Source organism: Zychaea mexicana (assembly GCF_025766255.1).
Source record: "Zychaea mexicana strain RSA 1403 chromosome Unknown BDB00scaffold_1, whole genome shotgun sequence".
Classification (NCBI taxonomy): Eukaryota; Fungi; Mucoromycota; class Mucoromycetes; order Mucorales; family Lichtheimiaceae; genus Zychaea; species Zychaea mexicana.
Window position 1 is genome coordinate 593216 of NW_026516664.1, and position 27896 is coordinate 621111.

Sequence of the window (27896 nt, forward strand, 5' to 3'; positions counted from 1 at the left end):
GAGAGAGTGCATTCAAACCCCATCAAAGAAAACGGCCGCAGACACACGGACGATGCTATGAAAAAGCTGTGCTGTCATGCTAATGATACAGCCAGCAGCAATTCCGCTAAGTACCGACTATTTTGATCTATTAATGCGAAACAAGGACAAACATATTATGGCGAATGTACAGCAAGCCTAATGGCACACACACACACACCAAGGTTTCGTCCCACCCTTCATCATCATGATTTTTGCCGCTGTTACCCAGGCCACACCGCTCTCTAAAATTGGGGCCATCCTTCCTTCCGTATGAGCATGAGTGGCCTTCCGTCTTTTCGCCGTTGTCTCACCTAAAACTTCATCAACCGATCACAAAACAGGGAGTGTGTACGAGAGGGACGTAGCGGAACGAAGCGATCGGGAGTGGGAGAAGATGGGATGGGATCGAAATGGTGTAGGTACCCTCGGATTTCTTTGTTGCTATTGGGGACCAGGTTACTAAGCTGGGGTAGGGCGGGTGGGGAGATGGATGGATCTCATTCTCTCTCGGGACTAATCAGTTTTGCATGAAGTATAGATTCTACGTCATGTCGAGACAATCCGTCTTTTCTGTTACATTTTTCTTATTTTCTGCCGCACACGAGGTATCACCGAGCAGAGCGATACCTCTTTTTTCTGTATTTTTTGGTTCAGATCAATACCTCGTTTGTCTTGGGGAAAAAAATGGCGGTATATCTTTGTAAAGCAGGTCGGGTGGGAAAAAAACAGCACACAGAGTGAACCCTACGCTAACCCTGACTTAAGGGTGAACAACACGTAAGCAAGTTTTCCGTTTCGTCCTGAAACACATGCACACTGAAATAGGGGAATCTTTGTCATCCCTTTTCCCGGCAATTTCACATTTCAAAGTAGTAATGGATTAATCGAGTTTACAATAACAAAACCCAGTTCTTTTGCTGTCTTCTTTTACTTCTTTAACAAAACCGATGCATCCAGTGTTAGAGGAAGGAAGGCAAAGAAACTTCTTTTTTTTTCGTCCAATTGGTAACACGCCACTTTTCGTCCAGTAGATATTTCCAACTTGAAACGCATTATCGCTCTCGGTGCATCCGAGATCCAGTTTGGCCAAGTCCGCGTTTGAAATTCTATGTTAAGATTGTGACATCTCTTTAGACGACCGACTAGTATAATAAGCTTATCTATACAGACTGATCGAAGATCTTTGATTGAAGTGTCTCTGACTGATATTTCTATTAAAACATTATTGTACTAAGCGGAATGTAAGTAAGGCGAACAATGATGATGTACAGTTTCTCGTGGAGAAAATGCCTTTCTGGACCAAAGAAACGATGGGGGGCATGGATGAGATTTGTTGGGGGGAGACAAAGAATGGGATAGGTTCTTGTAGATCTTAAATGGGGAAATCTTTCTGTCAGCGTATATTTCATCGTTTTTATATACTCAATAACTAAAATGTAGTACCCAAACAAATATAAATCTTTCCCTCTATCCCATTCTTGAAGGTTCTACTTGTTCTCCTTCGGTGCATGAACATCATTATTTGCCATCTTATCGATGTTACACTCGGTGTGAAAGCGGAACATTGTGAAACGCACTTTCAGGCACATGTACAGAAATCACGTACGTCAATCTATTATACGACGGTGTATTGCACAGAAGTATCACTTGGAGAGAACAACAATAGCTCAGAAAGAGGTTGTGTTGATCTGTGTGTACGGAACGGGCATTCATTGGGCGACTTTACGAGGATATGATAATATAAATAGCAACGTGTGGAGATATGATGGGAGCGGACAAATGGATCCAAAATCCGAAAGCAAGGTGATCAATAACAAAGAAAGAACCTATTCTACCACATGGGCTATTCAATCTAGACAACAGACCTTGTTCAGACTGACTGAGTCATGTTACATAGAAACATACAGTGTTATTAAATGCACTAGAGTTATCGCTATATACTCGTTGATTATAGACTACATCGCTGTCAACGCACAATGGGAACTATAAGTTCTTTTCTCGCCTTCATGTGTAGGTCTCTCGAATTCAACATTATGTCTACCGAGTTGAGTTACTCAATGTAGACATTGCTGTAGCTGTACCTCCAGATGCTTGTGAAAATTTTCCTACGGATAAAAGTAAAGCTGAGAAGAAGGTTAGATCACCAATTTGAGATCATACATACCCCGCACTGATACATAAACCCGGATCATAAATTCCATCCCAGTTTATTAGCGAACCGACAGATAGCAGGTCACGGTTGGTTACTAAGAGTCTCCTTAATAGGGTCATGATATATTCCATATGCTAGAACCATCGGCATAAAGCTTGGATGATTTATTACTTCACTATGTATGTCATCCGTATGTTCGAAAACGTTTACATGTGGAGATAAAAAAAGGCCTTTTAAAAAAATACAAACAAAGGGCGACAGGCTGTCTTGTGAACTTAAGTTAATGTTACTCGCGAGAGTGCAGGCTATGATAGTACTCATTTAAATTCCAAGTTCATACCAAACCATAAGTGTAGCTATACTGTACATTAAACTGTTTATGCATGCACTCATTCTAATCTTATTGATGCAGCTAATTTATAAAAAAATTGTACGTGTAGTTGACAACGCAAAAAAAAAGTCCATTTGTCGTAACCAGCTTTTTGATAGGTCGTACCTTCTTGGTTGAAATTGAGTGAGATGAGAAAGTGCCTAATTGCACTGTACACACCTTAAGAGATGAATTAATGCCTTTGTGCCGTTCTTCTTCTCTATATTCGGGGCGTTTGATCTATTCTCAATACGCTTGAATATCAGTTTTTAACCTGCTGTCAACAGTATTTTTCGTCAAAACGCTCAGAATCGATCCACCAGAGTTGGAACATTATAATGGTTGATTCCTTTTTTGTATTACTGGCCTGCCTATCGGAATACTGCGAATTGATCACTCACTATCATTTTGAAAAAAATGTTTAAACAAAATTTGAGGAGTCTATAAAAAGTGGACAATCTGATACGCCTAGAGGAAACCATATGATGCCAATGTAAAAAGCTTCAATATGGAACATACTTGCTATCTAAGCTCCGTTGTAGTGTATTGGGCAACACGTCCGCTAAGGCGCAATTGTATGAACTTACACTGCCGAAGAAAACAATCCTCAAACGTTATAAAACGATACAAGGCATTAAAATGGATTTCGTTGCAAAAGAAGATTATTGGAATATCCCACATTGGAGAAGAATTAAATGCGAAAGAGGTCGACTCACACGAATCAACCACAACGCTTATTTACTATCGTGGTGATCATTGCGCTACTTTGATTATCGAAAACAGAAGTAAAAGATCCAAGCAAGACCGTGATCCGACAAACGATCAGGATCTAAGCAATTCTTCCAACCACTTCTTGCGTCTCTCGGGGAGCGTTCAACTTTTCTGGAGCATACACGTTTGCGCTTGTATATATTAGTTTTCAGCCTTCAGCTTTCCAGGAATTGTTCAATATCAGAACATTAAAATGCGCCGGGATTTGCGACGAACAGCTTATACAAGATGGTGAGATAGTCAAGTGATTCGGTTGTTGACATCATGCATACAAACAATGAGTTCTCATGCTCGAGCAAGGGGCCTAGAAAATTAGACACTCTTACAAGCGAGTCAGTCACATCTCTCGATCATGAATCTATGCATAAGCATTTTTGCATTTGACTTGTTTATATCTGAAAGCATTGACGTTGTGCCCATATAGTTTGGGACCAGAGTTTTAGTAAGAATGTTATCAGCGTAAAAAGAAAAGAAGAGAAATTGGTGGCACGAACATGTTGAAAAAAGATCCGGATAGCGACTGCCATTTCTCCTTCTTCTCGACCATCATCCTTCAAGAGTAAAAGCATTCTTGTATTTTCGCAGCTCTATATATCTATGCAGCCTATCAACAAGAGTGCTCTCGTATCTGTAAGAAAAATATATCTTTGTTTTACGCCGCCATTTCTGTGGTTGCTTACAAATGAGAATACAGTCGTAAGCGGAGGAGATGAGATGGCAATCTGCATTGTATATGTGTATAGCATGATGTGCCACATAAAAAATTCACTGAGGTTACGCGACAGAGATTATGCGAGGAAGATAACTAAAATGATAAAAGGGTCATTCTTCGCCTGTAAGCGCGAGGGAGAAGTAACGCAAGCTCAAACGCCAATGACAAGGTGGAATCCGTTTACGAAAAACGAATGGTCAAGAGGAAAGTGGTACTTTTTGAAACCGGAGAATAGCGGGAAAAAAGGCATCCTACTTGCAATACCAGCGCGTTATAAAATATCGTATAAGCCTTTTTAAACCAAGCTTTGACAACGCGAATCCGCAGCAGTCGGTCAAGCTTGAAGTCAAGCGTGTCTCAATTGCTGCCGTTGATGGCCATTTGTTTCAAACGGATCTTGCATCACAGAAAAGAAAAACACGGACGCAACCTCGTTTCTTTCTTTCAAGAACAATAGCAGGGACCGTGCGTAGAGAGCACGGTGTCAAAGAGTTGCCACCGCTTTATATGCACTTGAAAGAGATCCTAAATCTCAAATAGTACATTTCACAAACGAAGTTCAAAAGTACTTCTTCACAAGGTCGATCAGTAAGCGAGAGATCTTTCTGTGTGAATTGGAATGTCATTACCCAACGAAAGATTAACTTTCCGTTATAATAATAGTCAAACATAGAAAGCTTCTCTTGTTGATTATTATCTTTTTGTCATTTTCTTATTTGTATTTTAAAGAGAAACCCTCTTTTCTAGGAAGTTCCAATAGAAAAAGAGGGGAAAAACTCCTGCTGTCTCTTTTTTCCAGGAAGACAGCAAAACCTGATCGAAGACGCAGGTAGTGAATGGTCGCTACGCAATGAGAGACCTTCGCCATTCACTAGTGGCGCCCGTGCCGTGTGTGCCCACAACGTCAACTAAGCACAAAGATACTTCAAGGTTGTTGTACTACGTTGATGCAGCCCTAGGGCATGCTTCCAACAACCTTGCTACCATTGAAGCATCTTTCGGGTAGAATATATCCACCTCAACCTGGCTAATAGCTTTCCAAGTCAAGGATTCACACAACACTTTGCGCTTCATAAAGTTTGTGTAAATGGAACTAAAGAAGAAAAAAAATGGGAGGGGTGGGGTGTTTTTGGTATTCTTATCAGACAATTTTTTGCCGTCACGCTCGGGTCTTCAATAAAATCCATCATTTGATTGGCTCTCATTTGTAAGGCTCTGGTTAGCTCATTCTATGGACCGCTTATATCATATGACGCAACTTGGCCAAAAGCAAAGGGAAGGGAAGGAGATGTGTAAGTGATAGTCGTCATCAAGAAGTCAAATATGTTGGCAGCAGTGATAGCATGTATCACCTATGATACGCTATATATATGTTTCACCATGCCGATGTGCCCTCCGATACTGTCGCCGCTTGTTTTGGGAAGAAGTGTCAGTGCACGCACCCAGCCTCCGCGTCAAAGACAGGTACGTTTCGAATGCCAACTTGTTCAATGAGTACGCAAGAAAAAAAAAGGTGCGACAGAACAACGCAATTAGAAATGACAAGGAAGAAAGACACAATGCCAGCGATGATTAACAACGATGGATGAGTGCTCGTGTGCGATCTGGGAAGCAGTAACTACTGCTAAATTGCTAAGGACTCACATCACTTGCCCTGGCGGACCAGATATCTACAAGTGATAATGTGGACTCTGTTCGACCTATAAATATTATGTTGAGGTTCACTCGACCCAATCCATATCACTTTATGTATACGGTGGCGAAGGTGTGGCAAGTGCCTTTTGCGGAGACGACCGGAGCTAGCAAATCGGACGGACCCTTTGTTATTGCGATTGGGTAATAGCGCTGTCAAACTAGATGACGAGGGCTGGTGATGTGTCATTCTATCAGAACCTTCTTCTGTTAGACTTTGCACTGCATTCTCTTAAGACTGCCTCGTTTTTACACTTCTTGCGGCTTGGAAGAATAAAATTCTAAAAGTCAAAACAGCGCAAACTCCTCGTTGTTGATACATCCTGTAGTTACTGGAAGTATTCCAATTAGACAATTGTCAAGAGCTCTACTAAATAAAACATATTACCAAAGTTGTTGACTAAACTCTTCTTTATCCGGATACACAAAGCTGTCTGTTCTCTCAAATTGTGAAACACAAGTGAATGCTTAATAAAAGGCAGCAACCGATGGTAGCGACTGTATATCTACGCACTCATAATTCCCTGGATTGCGATCGCCTAATATGGTGCTCCCGGCGTTCGCTATACAAGTTTTGGGGTACTCTCGTTTAAAAGGAAAGTCAGTCCAAATATCAAGGTCTTCTTCATATTATCCACGATGCAAAACATACAGTTGATTAGGTTCATCGACTGCAAGTAGTACAATTTACAAGCGGTCAGTGTGTGGAGTATCAGCAGATATATTACTAGGCAATAAATTTACTACTGTTGGATCTTTCTCTACGTGATATATTTACAAAGAAATTGATCTTGCTGTCTTCTTGATGTATTAAGTATAGTTCTTAGCAACCGTCTCAGTACTCCAAGCAGCCATCGTATTGCTCTTATTAAAAGCCAGTAGATCGATCCTAATACAGTAACGTCATTCCACTTATTTAGCGGTTGACATGCTCAGTGGAACGTATCTTTTTCTTACAGGAGCTGGCATCTTATCAAAATAAGCGGCTACTCTCTCAGAGCATAGTATGTACACAACTCGCATAGTAGAGCATATGTTAGTGCAGGGTGACACGTCTCCTTGGGGACGACGACGACGACTGTACTTCCCTCTCCTTTACTTTTATCCTCTCACATCAAACGAGCCAACCAGAATTTATGATCACTGCTATGAAAGCTGATAGTAATCCTGCAACGGCTCGAAAAGCTTTAAAAGTCATGATTTGTGTCTATAAACTATTGTTTTTTTTTTGGCTGGCTCATGACATATAATCGTCTTTTATCTCTTTGCTATGGATATTTGTCATTGCAGCTTCTAAAAGTAGGTTTTGTCACGCTTTTGGTAGTATCTTTTAAAATTTGTGTGTTGTTGTCCTTCGGGTGGATCAGTGGGTATATGAATTACAAAAGCACAACAGACCATTTGAGGCTCAAGTACGTTAAAAGCTGTTTCTTGTGCTATAAGGTCACGAAGACTCATGCTATTCATGTTGGCAGCACATATGTCAACGAAGGTATCGGGTAAAAACGTTGCCGGCGCACGGTCTTGTACACAATGCATTACGGCATAAACTATTGTATCGGAGATCGTCGTCGTTGGCGCAGATCCGACGAGAGCAAAGCGATCAGTCAGTGCAGAAAGCCAGCAATGCGACGGAGAGTAACAAGCGACATAGGAGAGGTAATTCACCAAGAAGTAAGGACGCAAAAATAGATGACCGTGCAGTACACCTGCGCCAAAGCAAAGTGTACGAAAAAAAACGACAAGGACAAAGTGGTGAAGCTCGGTAACGGTAGGAGAAGGAGGATCTGGTTTACAGCCCTTCTATTTGATAATAGCCTTTAACAAACAGAGCTGCATCAGTGTTGGCTGCCTCATTCTGAATGTCGACTTCTTTGTTCCCGAATCACAGCATTGTTCATGACAAAATCAATGTCACTTTGACGACGATCTCTAATGGCGACCATGTTGCTCGAAGCAAATGTCTTTATTGTGCAATTAGGAACGAGAATTACGAGTCTCGCTCGCATATATGAAGAAGGCATACAACAATATAAAACACCGCACAAATAAGTTCAGCGAATGAGAAGCTTTTTTTACTTGATACATGATACTACTAATCAATAAGAGGGGGTCAATGTCTTAGCTTCCCTGCTCTTAGGGAGTAACCCTCTACCACAAAGCTAGGGTCTTGTCTTGGTCGCTTTGTGGATCATCAAAGGTCGATTGGTATTGAGATGCCCAGTCCGGTCTCACCAATCGCCACCCCCACCCACCCACCCACTCACTACCTTCAACCACCTACCTTGCACCTTCGTCGCCCGTACCTACAAAACAAGCACCACCACCCACCCACCCACCCACCCACTTACCTTCAACCACCTACCTTACGCCTTCGTCGCCCGTGCCTACAAAACAAGCACCACCACCCACCCACGACCCACAAAAACCCGCGTTAGCCCCCCCTCCCTCCCCACACATCCACAGAAAAAAGAGAGGAACTTACCATATGTGATCGTGAAAAAGTGAAAAGTGAAAGAAAAAGCGAGGAAGCAACACGCTGCGGAAAATGGGTGTCTTTTTATGGGCAAAGTTCATTTCCAAAAAGAACGCTGGTCTTGGGCCCAATGAGATTCTGAAGAAGGGACGCTTGCTTTTTTTCCTTTCCTGTATCTTTTTTTTTTGCGTGCAAAAAACTAAAATAGGCAAAGATAAGCTCCGTGCTCAACAAAGCGCAGAACAATGGCAGACGACAGTAACACGATCACAACGCGCTTTATCACACTTTGGAATGCACTTTGCACCTTTCCTTTTTTTACATTTCTGTGGTCGCGTAGTTCTGCTCGCGAAATAATCGAAAGGAAAGAATTTGTTGGGAGGGTATGGACTCCAGCAACAACGGCGCTTAAGGCAAGCTGTTCTAAGCTGAGAGAACCAGTTTAATGGTTTGTTTCGCTCGCCACGCCCCTTTCAACCCCTTGATTAACCGAAAACAGCCATGCTGGTCTATAATTTGACAATTTGTTTAAAGCTGCCCACATCCATCATTGCGTATGAGAAGACGCTGGCTACGGCGTTCAGCACACATTTACTCCAACCCAATCCAATACACGCTCAGTCATGCTGGTGATAAGATATCATATTAAACAACTTGCATAACACTATCCGCTATCATACCCCAGATACTTTTCCTTTTTTCTGATTTGAATTCGTCAATATAACTTGTGGTGACAAAACTTCCGTTCTGAGTGCATCATCGGCTCCCTTTTCTTGGTAAATAATCGTATAAGAGATTAAGAGATCACAAATGACATACATCTGTGCATCATATCGCGTCAGTCCATATCGGGTTATAATAGCCTTACATATGCTGGATCATCCGAGTATAATGTTTACGTGCTTTACACAACTCGGTTGGATTGTCTCTATGCGACAGTGCTTAGCTTATTGCCATGGTAATTGCTGTGTATGCTTTTGCTTGATTTTTAGCCGAGTACCTTATTCCGATGATGGTTTAGGTAGTGTAATGATGTGTTTTACCACAGTGTATTTATATATGTGTTTGCGCTCTGTATTCTCTTTTATAGTATAATAAAATCTGTGGCGAAGGTATTCTACCGAAATGCAAGCACACCATAGCCAGTGCTTATTTTTATGTACTTAATACATAGGAGTTGACGGTTTACGTAAATGCAGGATCCGTCAATTCTCACACCTCTTTGAATTTCACACAAAAATCGGGAATCTTAGCTTTGAGCTGTTGTCAGGTTACAGTGCCGCTGCGGGCTGCTCAACCCTGTTGATGATCTCTCCATTACAGCAAACAGCGCAATACTCTTCCGTCGACCATAAGATAAGACATTTAAAAAGAAAACGAAAATCAGTTCGACGAACCGCCGAAACCCTCTGCTAATCAGACATCCACGTCGAAAGGCTCAGCACTTTGTTGTGCGAGCTCTACTGTCTGAGGTGCGGGTGCTATTGTTGCTCGCTCTTTCTAATCCTGTTCTTGCTCACCAGCAAGCGTTGCTGCTGCTGCTGCTGCGGTTGTTGTTGTTGTTGTTGTTGTGATGGAGATGATGGTGGTCAAAACACTGATACGTTTCCAAGATATATGAGTCCGTTGAAGCATCACAAACTGCTGATGACTGCATTCGCAAAGTACTGGTGCTGTAAAATCGTGTGTACGACAAGCACGATTCAGCCCCGAGGAAAACGTGCTTGTCAAACAGGTTGCTGAAATTTGTTTTCCATAGCACAGTGTATGTACAGTGCTTCCAAAAAGTAATGTCACAACCAATCAAAATCAATGTCACAGGCCAATTAAAATTAATGTCATTGGCTAATGAACAATAATGTCACAGGCCAATAAAAATCAATCCCAGAAATAGAAACCCCGTGTTTTTGCTTAGAAATCACGTCGTCATAATTCTTGGCACCAGAAGAGTATAAATACAGAGTGAATATTTTTTTCTTGTTTTCCAATACTTTATACAATTTAACATGAGCACAATATTTTTATATGAAGATGGACATGGAAATGTTGTTGATGAGAAAGGTGGTCCTGAGCCCATGGATTACATTGTTGATGAAAATGAATTTGTTGTTGAGACACTTGCTACTTATAGTGAATACATGAAAACTGCGTCCTCCAGTGAATCTTCCTTGACTTCTCCAATGTTGATAGAAAAGCCAAAAGATGAAGATATTTGTATGAAGGAGGCAGATGTAAAACGGAATTATGTGCGTTATACGGTCCAGGATAAAGCTCGGTTTTTCGATCTGAAGATTGAAAAGTGTATGAGTGCATCAGCTGCAGCGAAGCAGTTGGGTATTCACATTCGAACAGCGTACAGATGGGTCAAGCAGTATAATATGCATCCTGATAGCATTTTTGACAATATTAAAAAAGTAGGTCGAAAATGTATCCTTACGGAAGATCATAAAATGACTGTTATCTACTTCATTGATGCTAATCCATCCGCTTCTGTCGTTGAAGTGACCGAGCATTTGTTGAAGCAATTTCATGATCTTAAAGTTTCTCGCAGCACTGTTTATAACTTTATGAAAAGTGAATGCAACCTTTCGTTGAAGAAAGCAGATTTCCACTCTATTGAAAGAAACAGTCCAGCAAAGATCGATGAGCGATACAATTGTGTTTGCAAATGGGAAAATACAGAAATGAATTTCCTGACGAATTGCGTGTTTCTTGACGAGTCTGCTTTTGACATAAATATGAAACGTTCAAGAGCTTGGTCCAAGAAAGGCACACGTGCCATTGTTACCCAACCTACAACGAGAGCAAATACAACGTCTATACTGGGTGCTATCTCAGCAGCAGGTTTGATTACGGTTGCCGTAAAAAAAACCAAAACCTGCGAAGAAGAGAAAAGTTGATGGATATATAAGCTCAGGAACTGTGACAGGTCACTATATCAGTTTCTTAAAAACGACTCTAGATGAAATGGACAAGCATCCTCACATGAAAGGCCACCATGTAGTCATGGATTATGCACCGATTCACACACATGAAAACATAAAGAAGTATATTGAGTATCGAGGTTATAAATGCGTGTATCTTCCTACTTACTCCCCTGAGCTTAGCCCAATACAACAATTCTGGGCAGTGGCAAAGAGTAAGGTTAAGCGTCATAGGTTTTTACAGGAGGACACATTATCAAAAAGAATCACGGAAGCCTGCAACAGTGTGGAGAAAAGTCACTTCAAAGGTTTCGTTTCGCATTCTTACAAGAGTTGGGATAAATGCCGAAACAGAGAATCCATGTAATGACTATCGATAACAGTAAGATTGCAAGAGGTAAGTAACAATGGTTTCAAAAAATGCAAAAAAAAAAGGATAAAGGTATGAAAGGTGGATGAAGGTCTCTGCTAAAAGGTGGCAGGTCTCTGCTGAATGGTGGCAGGTCTCGCCTGAAAGGTGGCAGGTCTCTGTTAGAAAGGTGGCAGGTCTCGCCTGAAAGGTGGCAGGTCTCTCCTAAAAAGTGGCAGGTCTCTGCTGAAAGGTGGCAGGTCTCGCCTGAAAGGTGGCAGGTCTCGCCTGAAAGGTGGCAGGTCTCTGCTAAAAAGGTGGCAGGTCTCGCCTGAAAGGTGGCAGGTCTCGCCTGAAAGGTGGCAGGTCTCTGCTGAAAAGTGGCAGGTCTCTGCTGAAAGGAAAGGTGGCGGGTTGCAAAAAAAAAAAAGAAAAAAAAAGACACGCCTTTTTTGTCCCCTTTTTTGTTCATTTTGTTTCTTGTTTACAAAATGATCACACTTGGGCAAGCGTCATGCTTGGTGCTCGACATGGTGCCTACTGACGAAAACAGGAAAAAGGCCGTTGACATCATGGCAGCGTCACCATTTGGAGTGACTTATACAAGTACCAAAGGCCATTTTGAACCTTTTGCATTAGCCAAAACAATCATCGCGAAAAATCCATACAAGTACAAAGTTTACCCAGCAACACCTCCAACAAGTCCAGAACAATCTGATACAGAGAACAGCGGTAAGTGAAGGTGTAGTTCATATATACCGCTATACTCGCACGGATAAACTAAAGAACCGGATGTGTCATGATCACCTCCTTACAACATAGCAATCGTTGCCATCGTTACTTTACCTCACATGCTGCTGCAGAGCCCCCGTGCTTAGCTCATTTAGCTTTCTCTATGTGTTTGTTATCAAAACACATCTCCCCTGGCTAGTAGTACCTCCGCCTCTTGTGTGCCCTCTGTGTATACTTCAGTTCACTTCTTGCACGATTAACCATCATCTCCTCGTTAGTGCATACTGATGAGTTGACAGCGAATTTCGCATTATCATAGTAGTCACTAGATCAACTTAGTACTTTGGTTCTTTTGTGTACCCATCGCTGTACCTCTATTAGAGGAATCTCCTATTCTATCTTTCTTCCCTGTGTATTTCGTTTGTCTACTTTTTACACTGTAAAGCGTCAATCAGTAGCATTGGTGCATATTATATCTGTTGTTCCGGCCCCAGTTCTACCACTGACACAATAAAAAAGACGGTTATTTTGAGACAATTCAAGTCTACACTCATTAGTACTTTAAGCGTAAGTGGGAGGCGTACGCATAGATTCGTATCCAAACACTCTGTTTTTCCGCCTTACAATACAAATTAAAATGTGTATTTGTTCGTTGCTTTTGTTATCACCCCTGTACAAATTGCTGCTACCCGTGTCAGTAAGCTCGGTAATACATCATTGGCTTGAGACCGTGATCCGACAAACGATCAGGATCTAAGCAATTCTTCCAACCACCTTGCGTTTCTCGGGGAGCGTTCAACTTTTCTGGAGCATGGACATTTGCGCTTGTATATATTTAGTCTTCAGCCTTCAACTTTCCAGGAATTATTCAATATCAGTACATTAAAATGCGCCACGATTTGAGACGAACGAACATGTTGTTAAAAAAAAGATCCGGATAGCGACTGCCATTTCTCCTTCTTCTCGACCATCATCCTTGTAGTTTCGCAGCTCTATGAATCTATGCAGTCTATTCACAAGAGTGCTCTCGTATCTGGAAAAACCACATACCTTTGTTTTACGCCGCCAATTCTGTGATTGCTTACACATGAGAATACAGTCGTAAGCGGAGGAGATGAGATGGCTCGGTTGTTGCGCGCTTAATACAATTTACTGATGAAGAATTATATATCCGTAAGCAAAATTACGCGTATAATAATATTATTGCATCGTTTACTCACACATTCTTTAACACCTCGTGCCACGCCAACTCTTACCAACAAAAGTAAGCTGACTGATGCAATTGGCAATTTGCATTGTATATGTGTATATGTGTATATGTGTATAGCACGATGTGCCACATAAAAAGTTCACTGAGGTTACGCGACAGAGATTATGCGAGGAAGATAACTAAAATGATAAAAGGGTCATTCTTCGCCTGTAAGCGCGAGGGAGAAGTAACGCAAGCTCAAACGCCAATGACAAGGTGGGATCCGTTTACGAAAACCGAATGGTCAAGAGGAAAGTGGTACTTTTAGAAACCGGAGAATAGCGGGAAAAAAGGCATCCTACTTGCAATACCAGCGCGTTATAAAATATCGTATAAGCCCTTTTTAAACCAAGCTTTGACAATGCGAATCCGCAGCAGTCAGTCAAGCTTGAAGTCAAGCGTGTCTCAGTTGCTGCCGTTGATGGCCATTTGTTTCAAACGGATCTTGCATCACAGAAAAGAAAAACACGGACGCAACCTCGTTTCTTTCTTTCAAGAACAATAGCAGGGTCCGTGCGTAGAGAGCACGGTGTCAAATGGTTGCCACCGCTTTATATGCACTTGAAAGAGATCCTAAATCTCAAATAGTACATTTCACAAACAAAGTTCAAAAGTACTTCTTCACAAGGTCGATCAGTAAGCGAGAGATCTTTCTGTGTGAATTGGAATGTCATTACCCAACGAAAGATTAACTTTCCGTTATAATAATAGTCAAACATAGAAAGCTTCTCTTGTTGATTATTATCTTTTTGTCATTTTCTTATTGTATTTTAAAGAGAAACCCTCTTTTCTAGGAAGTTCCAATAGAAAAAGAGGGGAAAAACTCCTGCTGTCTCTTTTTTCCAGGAAGACAGCAAAACCTGATCGAAGACGCAGGTAGTGAATGGTCGCTACGCAATGAGAGACCTTCGCCATTCACTAGTGGCGCCCGTGCCGTGTGTGCCCACAACGTCAACTAAGCACAAAGATACTTCAAGGTTGTTGTATTACGTTGATGCAGCCCTAGGGCATGCTTCCAACAACCTTGCTACCATTGAAGCATCTTTCGGGTAGAATATATCCACCTCAACCTGGCTAATAGCTTTCCAAGTCAAGGATTCACACAACACTTTGCGCTTCATAAAGTTTGTGTAAATGGAACTAAAGAAGAAAAAAAAGGGAGGGGTGGGGGGTTTTTGGTATTCTTATTCAGACAATTTTTTGCCGTCACGCTCGGGTCTTCAATAAAATCCATCATTTTGATTGGCTCTCATTTGTAAGGCTCTGGTTAGCTCATTCTATGGACCGCTTATACCATATGACGCAAATTACAAAGCAAAGGGAAGGGGAAGGAGATGTGTAAGTGATAGTCGTCATCAAGAAGTCAAATACGCTACAGCCGCAGTGATCGACATGTATCACCCTATGATACGCTATATATATGTTTCACCATGCCGATGTACCCTCCGATACTGTCGCCGCTTGTTTTGGGAAGAAGTGTCAGTGCACGCACCCAGCCTCTGCGTCAAAGACAGGTACGTTTCGAATGCCAACTTGTTCAATGAGTACGCAAGAAAAAAAAGGTGCGACTGAACAACGCAATTAGAAATGACAAGGAAGAAAGACACAATGCCAACGATGATTAAGAACGATGGATGAGTGCTCGTGTGCGATCTGGGAAGCAGTAACTACTGCTAAATTGCTAAGGACTCACATCACTTGCCCTGGCGGACAAGATATCTACAAGTAATACTGTCGTGTCTGTTCGACCTATAAATATTATGTTGAGGGTTCACTCGACCCAATCCATATTACTTTATTGTAGGTTGCTGATTTGCTATGTATACGGTGGCGAAGGTGTGGCAAGTGCCTTTTGCGGAGACGACCGGAGCTAGCAAATCGGACGGACCCTTTGTTATTGCGATTGGGTAATAGCGCTGTCAGACTAGATGATGAGGGCTGGTGATGTGTCATTCTATCAGAACATTTCAATTCTACGATGTTTGGTTCTCCTGTTGGACTTTGCACTGCGTTCTCTTTATAAATCGCCTCCTTTTACACTTCTTGGGGCTTGGATGATTAAAATTTTTTAAAGTTAAAACAGTGCAAACTCCTCGTTGTTGATACATCCTGTAGTTACTGGAAGTATTGCAATTAAACAATTGTCAAGAGCTTTACTATATGAAACATATTACAAAAGTTGTTGAATAAACTCTTCTTGTTCCAAATACACAAAGTTGTCTGCTCTCTCAAATTGTAAACTGCAACTGAATGCTTAATAAAAGGCAGCAGCCGATGGTCGCGACCGTATATCTACGCACTCATTATTCCCTGGATTGCGATCGCCTAATATGGTGCTCCCGGCGTTCAAGCTATACAAGTTCTGGGGTACTCTCGTTTATAGGGAAGAGTCATTCTCACTTCTGTTACAGAATTACAATCAGTGTCTTTCTTCATATTATCCACGATGCAAAACATACTGTTGATTATGTTCATCGATGGCAAGTAGTACAATCAACAAGCGGTCAGTGTGTGGAGTATCAGCAAATATATTACCAGGCTTCTTTGCTTTACGCCATTGCAAAAAGTAGTTCCTGACCATTCGCGCCGAAGCTTAGAACAGTATGGTAAACTCGACGGAGCCCTGAAGAGCGCTGGTCGCCTATTGTGACGCTGGCGCGTTCTTCAAAAGAAACAACCTGAGCGAAGCGGTCGAAACATTTGATGATTTGTTGGTCAATGTCACTATTTTCCTCTAGGGGAGGTTGTGGAAGTTTTCAAGCAGGCAATACGTGATCCCAATATATAAAAGGCTTTTGAGCGCTCGAGCATACTTTTACATGTCTTTGAATGACTGTAAATGCTGTTTAGGAAGCATTAAGATATCGAAAACGCATCTGAAGGCGACCATTTTATATTACATATATGCTCTTCAAGCCCATTATCCGGTTCAAAAAGTTGGTGGTTATAAATGGCAGAAAGGTCATGTCGTTATTTGAGGGTCCGTTTCATTGGTAGCTGGTGTTCCTTTTATTAAAGTATTATATCAGTCTCAAAGTAAAGATGTCCTCTCTCCTTTTGTTCGTGGGATGATGTTAGAAAAGAACTATCTGAAAGCAGCAATCATAAATAACTTATTAAGTCCATGCGATTCATGTATACTTACTCCAAACGTAGGAACGCGTCACTATAATATATGCTTAGCCTACTTTAAAACAAACGTATATAGGAAGATTTGGCTACGCTGCTAGTCATCACATTAAATGGATACATACATGAAAAGCGAAATCATAAGCCGACTTTCTTCTATATACAGTGCCGATATTAATCGCTAAAGTGTATATACTTGTTTACTTTCCTTATCCATTGGGAGCTCTTGTTTTACAACATGTTATGTTTCCTGCTACACGGCAGCTTGTTTTTGACAACCAAAAAAGTTGGCATCAGATACATGAAATGGGCAGCAGCATGCTATATATATAGACACTTTAAAGAAAGCAGAATCCGGTATATGATTTACACGCTATAACAACTACTAGTAGTAGAAGAAATTAGCGGAATGCTATAGTACCAACATCGGAGAGAGGGTCCCCGTATATACACATTACTTATCATTATGTTGAATGACGACTGACCTTTTGAATCTTTTCAAACAATGATGCAAATTACTGTGGATGACGTGCATGATCTCTGCTCAAAAAGTGCATATAAACTGATAATCGTGCATCCGTCCCTCTTAAGCTTACTCGACAGAGAATCTGATAAACTAAAACAGGAGTAAGACCTGCTTTCAATTTACTGTGTAGGTAGAAGAAACATTAAGAGAAAAAAGTATAACGATGCAAATAAACGTGGGTTGTTGTTATATGTAGAAACTTTGATGGAAAATAGGTGTGAATTGTTATGTGTGTGGGGTTTGCGGTGCAATTTTGCATGATAAGAGAGTTTTTTGCTAGTTACAAAGACAGGAGGATGATGGAACAAATGGGGGAATGTTTGAGAAAGGGGTGGAGGAAGAGAAAAACAGATGTACAGCGAGGGGAATGGGAAAAGATAGATAGATCTAGATGTCGATATCATCTTTCTCAAACATACCACCTAACGTGACCTTTTCACCAGGGTTGAAGGCTGGCATACCGAGGAAAGGGCAAGTCGAGCAACGAAATGCATCGCCCAGGGCACAACTACCACAGCCGCCAACAGCCTTGGGTGTTGGATCCACATCCACCACATCATCGCTGGTATCACCGTCATCTTCCATAAGATCCAGCGATACGACATTATCCGACTCATCGGTTTCATCCATTTCAGCACGGCCGCAGGTGCAGTTCTTGCATGCCTTGCGACGACCATCGGTCATTTCGCAGTCATCAGGACCTATGTGTGCGATAACCCATTTAACCAGTCTATTCTCGTATCCGCATATATATATGTATGTAGATCAGTAAGTACTTACGAACAAGAGACTCTTTGCTTGGCTTTACCAGATCGTCGTCGTCCAACAAAGCATCGGCGTCTTCCAACTCATCTTCGTCGTCATCATTGCCGGATATTTTCCAAACAGACTTTTTGGTTTCTGCAGGTGTTGTTGCTGGCTTTTTCTTGCGAAAGTTTAATGTCATCTTTTGGCCAACTTCATAAGCAGGCTTCTTCACCTCGACATGGGCCAAAGCGAGTTTGCCTGACAAGGCCTCAACACCTTGCTCGACACGCACAGCGCCCCAAGCTTGGATGAATTCGGCGAGGTCCGCGTCCGACACTGGCTCCACACGGGTCACATTGACGTCCACGAAACCCGTAAGCTTGAGAAGCGAAACAAGGTCAGCTTCCTTGCGGGTCACTGGACACATGGAGTTGCTCAATTCCGTCAACAAAACGGGTTCGATCAAAACAAGCGAGCCACTGGCTGTGAGGGTTGAAAGGAATCGTGAAAGAACTTGAGGTGTATGTACGGAATTGGTGGGTGGGATCGCATTGGAATAGATCTTGTTGTAGCTCGCCTTGGCCAAGGGTGCTGTTTCAATTATTCAAGAAAAAAATATATCAAATGTGTGAGTGAATGAATGAATGCCGAAACAATTGTTACAATGCAAGTACTGGATCCTCGGATTCCAACTTTATATATTATTTACCTTCAGCAACCCGTTCCATTGCTTCAAACGCCGTAGTGCCATTGGCACCGACTTGATCTTGAGCAGAGGCTTTAGCCTTTGCCAATGCGTCTTGATTAACAGTAGCAGGTGAGACAAAGAGAACCGATTCACCCTGAGAAGCTTCGAAATTGGCAACAACCATTTGGGCGATTGATAAGTCAAAAAAAAAAAGTGGGGAGTAAGGTAAAAAATAAAAGAAAGAGGCAGGCTGAATTTGTAAGCGAAAGGGAAACGAAAAGGCAGAAGCTAAGAAATGGAAACGATTGGTCCCAGCGAAAGCAGATGATTGCTGGCTTTTTCTCCTCCGCCAATAGATTACACCGGCGATGAACGGATCAAATCAAGCTCGTTTCCGTATTATCTGTTACTTTTGCTTTTGATTCCAAGAAGCTTATCGGACTTGACTCAAGATGCAATGTCGATACGCAAAACATTCGCATGACCGAGCTTTCGTCCCTGTCACTCGCTAACCAATTGCTTTGTATCTTCCATGTGCAATCGCATCGTACAGAGCATAGAAGCCAAAACCACTGACATATCTCGTCGTATCATCACCCTATGATTCTCAAACAGCTACTGTGTCTTCGTTTTCTGTAGTTTCTCAGAATTTAACCTAGAAAACTCTTTCCATAAAGAAAAGGTTGCAAGCGACGCATTAAAGGCACTACAAGTTCAGGCTTGCTGATGATGGCTTATATACGCAACGACCCGCTGATAAAAGAGGGATCATAAATATACAATAAGCGATAGAATGCAAAAGCAGCTACTCGCTGAGGTAGCATCAAGTGGATCACAAATTTCGCGGCATCAATCCCAACCAAAGATACAACTATGGTAAAGGGTCGATGAATTCTCTCGTTATGAGCAGCTTGCGTTAACCAAGTGCTATCAGACAAAAGAGCATCCCGATAAGCCTTCCAGCAAATCGATGCCTCTGTTTGTATAGTCTGAAGAGAGCGACGGTAAAATTACACCTTCAAAAGGCATAGAGTTCTATATCAGTAGTTCTGCAACGGTAGAAAACATTCAAAAACCTATAGTCACAAATTATATGTATCAGCCATTACAGGACAAGCAAGCTGGCGTCACATGATATATTTTTGTTCTTTTAAAAGATGCGCTCAACAACGGTACACTACCCTTTGTCGCCCTGTTGTGGTATTCTGAGTGACTAAAGACTCAAGGAGAGAGTGGCTATATAGAATACATGAGTATGTAGAGTGGTACAATTTCCCAATGACAATGGATGCCCAATCAAAAAATGGGCTGCGAAAGGTACATGAAAAACGGCGGAACTATATCTTAGCATTTGGGATACCGATTACGGCAAGGCCGTTTTGGTGCAGGTGCACCACACACACGCACACACCCTCGCTCTCACATAATAATCACGAATCAGATCCTGTGTCTTTCTTTTAACGTTTGCCTTTTTTTTTCTTTCCGCCAACCCTTTTCTTTTCTCTCTCCCTCATTTTTTCCTTCCTCTCAATAACTAAATATATGGAATCGGATCTCTCCAGCTCGCGAATTACTTCGTCCATGCAATCTTTATTAAGCGATGACGATGCAGACGACGATCTATCAATGGCGTCGAATCGAGCAGCAGGAGCAGCGCGTCCGTGGTCCTATGCATCGAGTAACCCGCGGAGCTCGTTGACATCGCCGTCGTCGCCCTCTGCATCTCCAGCAGTAGCACGACGAGCCATGGCAGCAACAGCACGTCACCAAGAAGCAGATATTGGCGACACGCCTCGACTCTATTCTATACGGAAACAACCGTCGTCTCAATCCTATTTGAGCTCTCGCCTAGAAAAGTCAAGCTCGGAACCGAATCTTTTGGAAGAACTAGCATCTGCTCAGTGTCGACACTCATCGCCTCCTCCTCCTCCTCCTCCTCTTCCTCCGCCATCCTCATTATCACAGCAACCCTCTCCACAACATCATCATCATCTATTACCAGCACAATCACAGCCAACATCGGCTGGATCCATCTTACAGACATCATCGTCGTCGTTAGCACATACCAATTATAACAGCAGCGATGATGAAAACGTGATGGGCGTGGATATTACAGAAAACGGGGCAAAGGATGCCATGCTAAAGCTGGAACCGGCAGAACTGCAGCATTTCCGGAGATGGGTTATTGGCTTTTGTATCGTCAACTTTGATCTGGAGATTGGACAAGGTAAAATAGCCAGAGGGGGGGGAGGGGGGAAAAAGAAAAAGTCAGAAGGAAGGGGATAGGTTTTTTGTTCAGAGAAACTGTGTGGGTGTCGGACATGTTCAGGACGGAATCTACCGCGCGTATTCGTGTACGCGCGTCACCCTCTTTTTTGCCAATTTGTTTTGATCTGTTGACACATATGTATCATCTATACAGCGCTTGATTATGTGTATCCGCCTATGGAACTCACAGACGACGAAAAGAAAAACATGTAAGGTTTTACATGGTCATGTTGTGATCCATTCAGAGAAAAGCCCCGATGGTAAATAATCCCGTACTTTCTTTCTTGTGTAGCTGTTTTTCAGCGTTCCCAGACTCAAACGTGTTTGAAGTGGGCGATCAAGTGTACAATGTCCGAGTGCGCGCCAGTACTGCTGGATTGGCTGTATCTGGTAAATTAAAGCCGAGGGAGAACAACGGTGTGTTTGGCTCGACTCAAAAAGGGAAACCACACTCTAAATAAGGAATTTTTGCGATCCGATCTATCTCTCTTTTTTTTTTAACAATGACAGGACCAACAACCAGCGCGGGATTCCTTTATGGTTATGTTTTCTTTCGACAGAAAAAGGATCCACGAATTCGTCGGGGCTATTTCCAGGTATGCCACAGAGCGTGTGTAACCAGCATCAGCAAATGCCCTTTTTGTTTGACTGACAGTCATTGTAGAAATCATTGGTGCTATTGTCACAGCATCCCTATGTTGGGCTGTTCTCTCGGATAGTGGCTATTTTGGGCCCTTCGTTCTTTGACACCGGTCAGCCCATGTTGGAGGCTGCATGCATGAATATCGCTCATTGGTATGCTTTTGGGTTGGGGGAGGGGGGGGGCGAAAAGGATGACTGAACAGTAGTAGTAGTGAGTTAGTGACGGGGTGGATCGATGGTGGTATACAGAGCTGTGTATGCATGCTAATGTAAAATAGGGGTGCAGTGATTGAAGGCAAAGTTCTTGATTTACCTTTTCTGGGGCAATTACTGCAAGTCGAGATCTCCCGTCCGTACGAACCTCAGTTGTTAGAAACGACATCATTCGATATGAACAGATTACAACCAGATATGCAGGTATGATTCAAATCAATGACAAGGTGGGGAACCAACAAGTGTTTAGTAACGCCAAAACGGATGACATGTGCTACGGTAGATCATGGCTTCCTTACCAGTCGGGGGATTATACCATCATTTCAAAGATATCCTTCAAGACTTGTGGCTATTATGGGAGTTGATGCTGTTAGCAGAACCATTGGTTGTGATAGCACCGGATCCAGGTGTCTGCAGTGAGGCGGTGGTATCAATGGTGGATCTCATTAATCCCGTAAGTTTATTAGTGCGGCTATCATCAATTTAAGCATGAAAGTTGTGTATGCTAAGCTTGCGATTTCATGCAGATCCCTTATTGCGGAGACTATCGTCCATACTTTACGATTCAGGATACAGATTTCAAATCGTTTGTCACGAAAAGCAAGGTAGGTCATTCGCCTTTCACTCTACTGTGATTATCCAAGTTGCTGACTGTGGTTTATATATAGCCACCGACAAACCTTATCCTTGGAGTTACCAACCCATTCTTCAATACTGCGATTGAACACTGGCCGCATGTGGTGCGGGTAGGCAGACAGCAATTAAGGTAGGCTAAACGACACTATGCGTTGGATAGAGTCGGATAAGAAGGAGAGGAGGAATTTGAGGAGGCAAGAAAGAAGCGGATGCAGGGGAGTAAGCAGAAGCGACAGTGACAGTCAGAGTGAGAGAGCGATGCAAGTAGGGCATCATCAGTGGCGGCCGAATAGTTAGTAAGCTGACGTGATGACAATGATACACTACGACAGGAAACCGGACGGCACTTTGATATCTGCCCACGGTAATCATGTAAGGACGCATAAACCCAAGGCCGGCTTGGGTGCCAAGTCCAATATCCTATTTGAATTTGTTCAGGTGTGTGTCTTTCTTTGTTTTGTTTTTACCATGGAGACAGTAGTGCGATGGCGGCAGTGTCAAATCTAAACGTTCACACTACACACCAATGCAGGGGGTGACATCGAAGCGTAAGGCAGTTATTGCCAAGGACCGACAACTGCTCAAGATGCTGACAGAAGCAAGCATGCGTGGACATCCACCGGGTAAAGTCCAAGGACTGAGGGACGATTGTTGAAATTAAATCTTTTCGCACTGACTTTTAAAAATTCATAGATTGGGTGCTTAATAACATGTTGCGACGGCACTTTGTGGATCTCACGGGAAAGTTCCTCGTGCCACTGGATCGCTATTTTAGCACGCTTATACCTGCACCCGTGTAAGTAGCAACAGGTTTTTATCTTCTCTTATGAAAGCAGTTATGCATGTCAATGACACACACACACACACACAGAGTGCGCTAATGTAACAAAACAACTACTCCCCTTCTGAAAATGGCAGGCAATACCAGACGGACGCTGTTGCTGGGCCTCCTCAATTGAGACCGTTCCAGACCGAGCAGTTCATCAAGTCGCTCAAGGAACATCAACGGCAGCTGCCGTTCAAATCCACGTTCAAGACTCGCACAGCAACCGCAGATCCCTTGCGAGATCTGTACGCACAGTTCTTAAAGTGCGGCAACTTTGCGACATGGCTGCAGCATCGCACAACCGAGGCACAGAACGAGATCATGAAGCAGTACATCCAAAGGCTGGTCGAGGAAGCAGACTCGCGGAGCTCGGTCGACTTGAAATCCCGTATTCGGGATGTGCTGGTAAAAAAAAAAAGCCCCTTTTTGTTTTTACTGCTGCTGCTGCTTTTTTGTGTTGTCCGAACCCCTTGAATGTTTTTTGTTTCCTCACCTCACATCAATGGACCTGTGTAGTACCCGTCGTCGTCATCGACACTTTCCAGCTTCTCGGCGACGGAGCAGCAGCGAGACCAATTGATGCGCGCATTGGGCGAACGGGACTAAGAAAAAGACAAGAACAAGAAAACAAGCTGCACAAAGATTTGCTAAATTGGGACAGCCTTGGGCACACAGCAACGTGTCCGGGCTGGCTTTTTATGGCAGGGTGCCAACAGCTTTACTTTGTTCTATTTTTTATTCGTCTTTCTCTCCTCTCTTTCTCTCTCTTCTTCTCTTCACACTTACACACTTACACACACACACACACACACAACGCCCCTTTCTTTCTTTCTTTCTTTCTTTCTCTCCATTCCCATCCGCTTCTCTCTTTCTATCTTTGTTCTTCAAACTGCGTCGCAGCACACATCACATACACCCCAACTCATACCTTTGCATTAACCCTTATTCATGTCCAGCTTTTCATCTAAACTCTCGAGGGTCCGCTCCGTCAAACTATCTGCCTTTGCCCATCGACAACAACAACAACAACAACAACAACGCTCACCGTCACCGAACCCGCCGCCATCATCCTCCACGCCATCACAGCAGCCCACCGTCCCCATTCGCTCGACAACGCCGACATCAACGCCGTCGTCCAATAATGAACGCCGCTCCCTACCTCGCAGTCGCACCGTCAGTGGCCGAGGCCTGACCCATCAAAGCTTTGGCGACACCCTACGAGCCATGTCCAAGGAAGCACAGAGCGGTGAGTTTGCCGACGTCTTTGGCTCCTTCTTTTTCAGCGACAAACGATGTCAGAACCGTGCCTTCTTCATGGCTGCACGGCTGAAGCAAACCTTACAGCCCATCCTTGCATCATCATCATTATCATCACCGCACACAACACCGGACCCTCTCTGGGAACTCGTGACGCATCGCCTGTACACGCTCAATTATATCTTGTTTGTGTTGCCATCGACATGCGATATTCGAAACCACTTCTTGGCAGTTTTAGAGCAACAGCTTGCACAGATTGGCGATGGACAGCATGTATTGCGACGAGGTGGTATGGAAGTCCATTTCAGTCTACGATACGTTTTGAAAAAGTATTATCGACGTAGTCGCGACAGCAACAACAACAACAACAACGACGACGACGATGACATTGAAGATATCGTAGAACGGGCACGTGAAATCATTGAACATTGTTTGGAAAGTGAGTCGAAACTGGGCCATGCCGAACGGGATGCAATGTACGTGTTCCATGGATTGCGAATGGGGTTGCACGGATCACTTGAGCCGCGTATCGAACTGGATGACGAGTATTGGGAATTGGCACAGCGATTAGCGATTGCCGTCAAGCAAAACAAGGAATCAACACAGCCGGCTTATGTCAATCCTTTCGAGGATGATGATGCCGTTGTCACTGACGACAATGATGGCATGCCGCCCACGACGACGACGGCAGCTTCTTCACGAGAAGTAGATAGCGGGTTTTACGATCACTATGTGCCACCAGCACGGTCGGGAGCAGCAGCATCGTCATAGAGTGATAGCTTTTCTATATTATATATAAAAAAAAAGAATTTCTTACTCTTCTTTCTCATACACCACTTCACACACACACACACACTCTATATATATTTTGCACTTTTACAACAACACTCCACGCACTACTACACCCTCGCACACCGGACACGACAAAACAACCAACACACGCTGTCTGTTTCCGAAAACAATAAAATTAATAAACCTTGTTGATGTAGATAGATATAGCACGTACGTACCGTCCCACGCACAGATCCGTCTTTAGATTATGCCAGTATCGGTAGCACTAGTGTCCAGTGATGGCAGCTGTTGCTGGCTGGCGTATATTATATGCTGGGTTGCGACGAGCCAGGGGCAAAGCGACTGCAAGGACGGGAAGGTCTAGTCTGGCGGGCAAAAAATAATGCTGAAACACATGACACGTTTTTTTTTTCTTTTGGTCTCTCTCTCTCTCTCTCTCTTTCACTTTCACTTTAGCAAATAGTCATAGTATCGCATTAAAGAAACGATACATCAAAGGGAGCAAGGAACAGGAGGCGCAACGCATATTTATATAAGTTTCTTTCTGTGGCATTTGTTTATATTCCATACACAGAAGGAATACATCTTACGTTTGGGTGGGTATGATACTGTGACCGCATTGAATGCACATATATCAATCCATTGGAGGGTCCGAAACACAGCAGTTTGAACCTAATCCGTGTTGTTGTTGTTTATATCAAAAACATCCGCCCATGGTTGTTTGATATCAATGCACATACGCTATCGTACAACTGGAACAGCAACAACAGCAGCACATACTTTCATATACACGCTACGGACATTCAAGTTGGGCCAAGAAGACGGAACAGGCCAGCGTGGCAGCAGGAGCATCGTCAGCCGGTAACCCTTTCTCTGTGCTGTAGAACATCAACGTAGTCAATCCGAAAGCAGTTACATTCAGCTGACGAAGCAAGGCATAAAATTCGAGAGGACGGAGTTGGATGTGTATTTTTTTCACAGCCTTCCTCTAACACATCTTTTCCTCTTCTTGGGTCACGAAAACCCAGTTCCTTTTCTTCCTTCCTCTTTTCTTTCCTTCCCTGTTTCTCCTCTCCTTTACTATTCTAATTATTATTCTAATTACTTCTCTAAGAAAGGATACTGCCACGCTATGACGTTCTCAGAAACCGAACAAGACGTCTACATCCACAAACGCCAACAGCAACAACCTCCACCACTCCATCATAAAGCGAAAATGCGCCCTGCACCTGCCCCAACCACAGCAGCGACTGCTGCTGCTGCTGCTGCTGCCGGCGTCGGCGGTGCCAGATATCAACCGCGTTCTGCTCGTCCACACACCACCACCACGTCAAGCGACAGTGCATTCTCGCCCCATATCTCCTGGCCTATCCTTCTGGCCGTTGTTCCTACCGTAGGCTCCTTTTTCGCTGGCAGTGCCGATGCCTGGAGCGATTTTGTCATGATACTACTGATTCTTTACTATGTCTTTAAATGGATGACTGGTACGTCGCTAGGAGACGCTCTTTTTGCCTCACTTGCGTGCAACACTGTTCCCTTAACCGATAACTCTCACACACAACTCTTGACTACAAACACTATCATGTAGTTCCCTGGTCGTACTATGAAAGTGCACGATCTCGCCGTATGATCCATCAGAAATCCAGCATTCTTCTAGATGAACGAAAGCAACTTACTGAGCTCCAGCGTCGTGCGATCATTGCCGAAGAACTACGCCGGCATGAACTCGTTGGCTTGTTCTGGGTTATCATTTCACCTCTGCTCGCAGGTTACACCTTACAGTACAGTCGCTACTTCCTGAGCAACTATGAGCGCTACATGAGCTCGTTCAACGTCGTCGTATTCGTGCTTGCCGCATCGTTGAAACCCTTGGCACATGTGATGACTCTCTTGCGCGAACGAACACTCTACCTCCAAAGCGAAATGCAGGCATCTGAAAGTCAGGTGCAGATGTTGCAGCGCAAATTAGACCTGATGGAGGATGAGCTGGATACGTTGCGCAAAGCATTTGCCACCAAGAAGGATTTGGGACAGGTAACACCATGATTGCTCACTGTCTCTCTCTTCTTTGGGCCATTACACAAACACACACAGGCCCATTGTTCTCGCTCTCCTCCAAATTGAATATTAATAACATGTGATTATTTGAACTAACACATACACACACACACACACACGAACATTGTGATGCAATAGGTTACAGACGGACTTAACCCGACCATCCAACAACTGGCCAAGACATTGCGACGGTTCGAAAAGAAGGAAACCGGGTTGCGATCATGGTCTGAAGAACGCTTTTCGTCGATCGAGCAAAAAGTGAACGAATTCGACCAGTTCATCTGCTATCGTATTGAGCAAGATCAACGGCAATCAGCACATGGTATGGTTGTTACGTTAATCCTGTTGCCACTCAACATCACGCTCTGGGTTGTCAAGCGCATGACTGGATTGCTGCCAGTGCCACGCGCATTACTCGGCCATGCCTCTACAACTGCTAAATCGAACGTAGCATTCCACCATCATAGTCACGGCAACAACAACAATAACAGCAACAGCAGTAGTACCAGACGAAATACAGGTATTCCTGCAAAGCATCTGACGCATCCAGACTCAGAGACAGGATCGATCGCTGCTGCTGCAACAGAGATTCCAGCGTCAAGCGAGCCTGCAGTTGCACTGAACCAGCACCGGTCAGTACAGCGCTAAAAAAAAAAAAAGGTGGCA

At 43.3% G+C, this 27896-nt stretch overlaps 6 protein-coding genes across 6 annotated transcripts; 5 read left to right on the forward strand and 1 right to left on the reverse strand.

The window, feature by feature from the left end:
• Positions 1 to 11869: 11869 nt before the first annotated feature.
• BDB00DRAFT_794789 (uncharacterized protein) lies at positions 11870 to 12247 on the forward strand. Its single transcript, XM_053121331.1, has one exon. The coding sequence runs from the start codon at positions 11959 to 11961 to the stop codon at positions 12205 to 12207; it is 249 nt and encodes an 82-aa protein (XP_052985876.1). The 5' UTR covers positions 11870 to 11958; the 3' UTR covers positions 12208 to 12247.
• A 4891-nt stretch (positions 12248 to 17138) lies between these two features.
• Positions 17139 to 18862, reverse strand: BDB00DRAFT_794811 (cytokine-induced anti-apoptosis inhibitor 1, Fe-S biogenesis-domain-containing protein). Its single transcript, XM_053121332.1, has 3 exons — positions 18560 to 18862; positions 17884 to 18441; positions 17139 to 17804 (listed from the first exon to the last, which is right to left on the reverse strand). The coding sequence occupies exons 1-3, from the start codon at positions 18720 to 18722 to the stop codon at positions 17491 to 17493; spliced, it is 1035 nt and encodes a 344-aa protein (XP_052985877.1). The 5' UTR covers positions 18723 to 18862; the 3' UTR covers positions 17139 to 17490.
• A 1120-nt stretch (positions 18863 to 19982) lies between these two features.
• On the forward strand, positions 19983 to 24212 carry BDB00DRAFT_794815 (uncharacterized protein). Its single transcript, XM_053121333.1, has 14 exons — positions 19983 to 20765; positions 20961 to 21015; positions 21099 to 21196; positions 21317 to 21402; positions 21471 to 21601; positions 21727 to 21865; positions 21945 to 22115; positions 22189 to 22266; positions 22330 to 22427; positions 22630 to 22735; positions 22830 to 22920; positions 22991 to 23093; positions 23216 to 23528; positions 23640 to 24212. The coding sequence occupies exons 1-14, from the start codon at positions 20081 to 20083 to the stop codon at positions 23727 to 23729; spliced, it is 2244 nt and encodes a 747-aa protein (XP_052985878.1). The 5' UTR covers positions 19983 to 20080; the 3' UTR covers positions 23730 to 24212.
• BDB00DRAFT_794816 (uncharacterized protein) lies at positions 23506 to 24212 on the forward strand. Its single transcript, XM_053121334.1, has one exon. It carries the CDS (start codon positions 23822 to 23824, stop codon positions 24089 to 24091), a length of 270 nt encoding a protein of 89 aa, XP_052985879.1. The 5' UTR covers positions 23506 to 23821; the 3' UTR covers positions 24092 to 24212.
• Positions 24076 to 25637, forward strand: BDB00DRAFT_794817 (uncharacterized protein). Its single transcript, XM_053121335.1, has one exon. It carries the CDS (start codon positions 24348 to 24350, stop codon positions 25149 to 25151), a length of 804 nt encoding a protein of 267 aa, XP_052985880.1. The 5' UTR covers positions 24076 to 24347; the 3' UTR covers positions 25152 to 25637.
• Positions 25638 to 26613: 976 nt separating this feature from the next.
• On the forward strand, positions 26614 to 27878 carry BDB00DRAFT_753056 (uncharacterized protein; the record flags this gene model as incomplete). Its single annotated transcript, XM_053118663.1, has 3 exons — positions 26614 to 26656; positions 26761 to 27206; positions 27369 to 27878. 3 exons carry the CDS (start codon positions 26614 to 26616, stop codon positions 27876 to 27878), a joined length of 999 nt encoding a protein of 332 aa, XP_052985881.1.
• Between the last annotated feature and the right edge of the window lie 18 nt (positions 27879 to 27896).

Excerpts from the sequence above, each read along its gene's own strand:
- BDB00DRAFT_794811 (XM_053121332.1), bottom strand. The coding sequence starts at position 18,722 with ATGGTTGTTGCCAATTTCGAAGCTTCTCAGGGTGAATCGGTTCTCTTT. Across the intron at positions 18,442-18,559 it reads AATGGAACGGGTTGCTGAAG|CACCCTTGGCCAAGGCGAGC; the intron begins GTAAATAATATA and ends TAATTGAAACAG. Across the intron at positions 17,805-17,883 it reads AAGCAAAGAGTCTCTTGTTC|GTCCTGATGACTGCGAAATG; the intron begins GTAAGTACTTAC and ends TCGCACACATAG.
- BDB00DRAFT_794789 (XM_053121331.1), top strand. The coding sequence starts at position 11,959 with ATGATCACACTTGGGCAAGCGTCATGCTTGGTGCTCGACATGGTGCCT.
- BDB00DRAFT_794816 (XM_053121334.1), top strand. The coding sequence starts at position 23,822 with ATGGCAGGGTGCCAACAGCTTTACTTTGTTCTATTTTTTATTCGTCTT.
- BDB00DRAFT_794815 (XM_053121333.1), top strand. The coding sequence starts at position 20,081 with ATGGAATCGGATCTCTCCAGCTCGCGAATTACTTCGTCCATGCAATCT. Across the intron at positions 21,016-21,098 it reads GACGACGAAAAGAAAAACAT|CTGTTTTTCAGCGTTCCCAG; the intron begins GTAAGGTTTTAC and ends TTTCTTGTGTAG. Across the intron at positions 22,921-22,990 it reads CATGCGTGGACATCCACCGG|ATTGGGTGCTTAATAACATG; the intron begins GTAAAGTCCAAG and ends AAAAATTCATAG.
- BDB00DRAFT_794817 (XM_053121335.1), top strand. The coding sequence starts at position 24,348 with ATGTCCAAGGAAGCACAGAGCGGTGAGTTTGCCGACGTCTTTGGCTCC.